This window comes from Solanum pennellii, chromosome 5 (genome assembly GCF_001406875.1).
Source record: "Solanum pennellii chromosome 5, SPENNV200".
NCBI classification, from domain to species: Eukaryota; Viridiplantae; Streptophyta; class Magnoliopsida; order Solanales; family Solanaceae; genus Solanum; species Solanum pennellii.
Window position 1 is genome coordinate 65,508,419 of NC_028641.1, and position 2,339 is coordinate 65,510,757.

At 35.1% G+C, this 2,339-nt stretch overlaps 1 protein-coding gene across 1 annotated transcript; it reads right to left on the minus strand.

Moving 5' to 3' along the window:
* Positions 1-277: 277 nt before the first annotated feature.
* On the minus strand, positions 278-1,974 carry LOC107019646 (uncharacterized protein K02A2.6-like). Its single transcript, XM_015220060.1, has 3 exons — positions 1,614-1,974; positions 1,425-1,564; positions 278-352 (listed from the first exon to the last, which is right to left on the minus strand). Exons 1-3 carry the CDS (start codon positions 1,972-1,974, stop codon positions 278-280), a joined length of 576 nt encoding a protein of 191 aa, XP_015075546.1.
* Between the last annotated feature and the right edge of the window lie 365 nt (positions 1,975-2,339).

Here is a 2,339-nt window from a genome sequence, read left to right on the forward strand (position 1 = left end):
CTATGAATGTCATCTTTCATCAATATTTGATACAATGGTAGGTGCTTTTGGTCATGATATCATTTTTATTGGTATCTAGAAACCTTAGGCAGTAGATACTATTGTTTGATCTGACGATAGAATATTGTTGTCAAATGTCTTTTTGGTCAAGCAGAGATGGTACACTCACTATCAGATATTTGCTGATTTGTTCTCTTGAAGTGGTCGATTGATAATTATAGTATCTTTGATGATCTTGTTATACCCTGCATCCACAAAAAATGTTAGTTTTGGGCCACTAATCTGCGTTGATATCTTCAAGTTGCCTTGCTCCTTGTCCCATTATCTTCAAAAGTTCTTTGATCCTGCGAACCTCCATAAACAAAAGACAAAATTATATTTAAATTAAAACATTTTCTAGGCATGAAATTTTGAAAAAAATAGTTTGCGAAATTCTTTGCCAATTAACTATCACGACATGCACGACATGTACAAAACATCTTTTATCTCAAAATTTTGCCATGAGGTAACTTGCTGGCAACTTCAAAACTACTTAGTAGTATATCACATTAAGGCACTTGAAGTTGAATTTTATGTTTCAAGTACCCTTGATGGAACTTATAAGGTCCTCCTAAAAAAATTTGTCCTAGTTAGATGTTTCAAAACAAATCTTGTGTTGATCACAAAAGTCATGATATTTTGCAAAATTTTTTTAGGATTTCTCAAACTTTTCTCCCAAATGCACATTTCGATATGACATTGGACCCTTGTTTGTAGGAAATAACTCTTATTGTAGAATTTTTGAGATCCTCTCAATTTTTTTTCCAGTTTCCATTATGAAGGAAAATTGAAATCTTATTGAGAATATGACCGAATCATTGTGGCGCCTATGTATCTCGTTGAGGCAGGAACTTGGTCAAATGTAGTTCCTCTCTTGGGGATTGAAAAAATATAAAATTTTGATAAGGAAACGACCGAGGCCGATTTAGGCCGCATATATATCTCATTATTGAGAGTTCAAGTCAGACACAGTTCGTTGCAAAGGGAATGTTTCAAAATACAATTCATCAAATAATTACGAGCAAAATGCAATTACAAGAAAGTAATGGAAAGAAGTATCATCCTTCAAATGTAGTATCTCTTGAGAACATCTTAATTGATAGCTTGTCGCCACACTCTACCATCTATCTCTACTAGAACCAAAGCTCCTCTTGATAGTTTTTTGTGGACAACATACGTCCTTGCTAGTTAAAGGAAAATTTTCCTTTGTATTCATCATGATGAGAGAAACTGCATTTCAACACCAATTGGCCTACCTCAAATTTTAGAACACTTACTTTCTTTTTGAAAGCGTGAGTCATTCTCTATTGGTACAATTGGCGATGACAAATGACACTCATTCTTTTCTCATCAATCAATGTTAATTGCATATATCGGTCACATACCCATTTAACATCGTTCAATCCATCTTTCTGAATAATCCTTAAAGATGGTATCTCAACTTCGGCCAGTATCACTGCTGCAGTTCCGTATACCAATATATAAGGAGTTGCCTTATTTGAGGTCAAGATTGTGGTGCGATAACCTAACAAAGCATAAGGAAAATTTTCACCACAAGATTTATAGGTGTCAACTATTTTTCTCAATATCCTTCTTATTAGCAGCTTCCACAACTCCATTCATCTGAGAACGATATGCAGTTGAATTACGATGGGTAATTTTGAATTGTTCACATATCTCTTTCATCAAGTGACTGTCCAGATTTTCTCCATTATCTGTGATGATAGACTTTGGAACCCCAAAATGACATATCAAATTATTGCAAACAAAATCTGCCATAACTTTCTTCGTCACAACTTTGTAGGAAACAGCTTCGACCCACTTTTTGAAGTAATCAATGGCAACCAAAATGAACTTATGACCATTGGAGGCAGCACGATAAATCGGTCCAATAAAATCCATGCCCCATGCTGCAAATGGGCAAAGAGAACTCATCGCATTGAGCTCGTGGAGAGGTTCTTTGATCAGATCTCCATGTACGTGGCATTTATGACACCTTTGGATTAATCGTCCACAACAACTTTCCATAGTAATCCAAAAGTATCATGCCCTTTGATTTTTTGCCAATGTAAACCCATTCATGCACTTCTTCAAGAAATTTTATGGCTTTTGTACCATCCAAGCATCTCAATAATCTTAAATCGGGAGTCAACTAGAAAGAACCTCTCCATTCGAAAAGAAGTTGTTCGCCATTCTTCAAATTGTTTTCTTCTGAATACCTGTTGCTTTTTCTGTATATGTACCTTCTTTTAAGTAGTTTTTCACATCGATACACCATATATTCCAGTCCTATTCTGCTT

Bases quoted from the DNA above. Each gene is read 5' to 3' on its own strand.
- LOC107019646 (XM_015220060.1), bottom strand. From the start codon at position 1,974: ATGAGTTCTCTTTGCCCATTTGCAGCATGGGGCATGGATTTTATTGGA. The intron at 1,565-1,613 runs GTTGACACCTAT...ATGCTTTGTTAG, and splicing joins GAAGGATATTGAGAAAAATA to GTTATCGCACCACAATCTTG. The intron at 353-1,424 runs GTATGTGACCGA...TTGTTTATGGAG, and splicing joins GATTGAACGATGTTAAATGG to GTTCGCAGGATCAAAGAACT.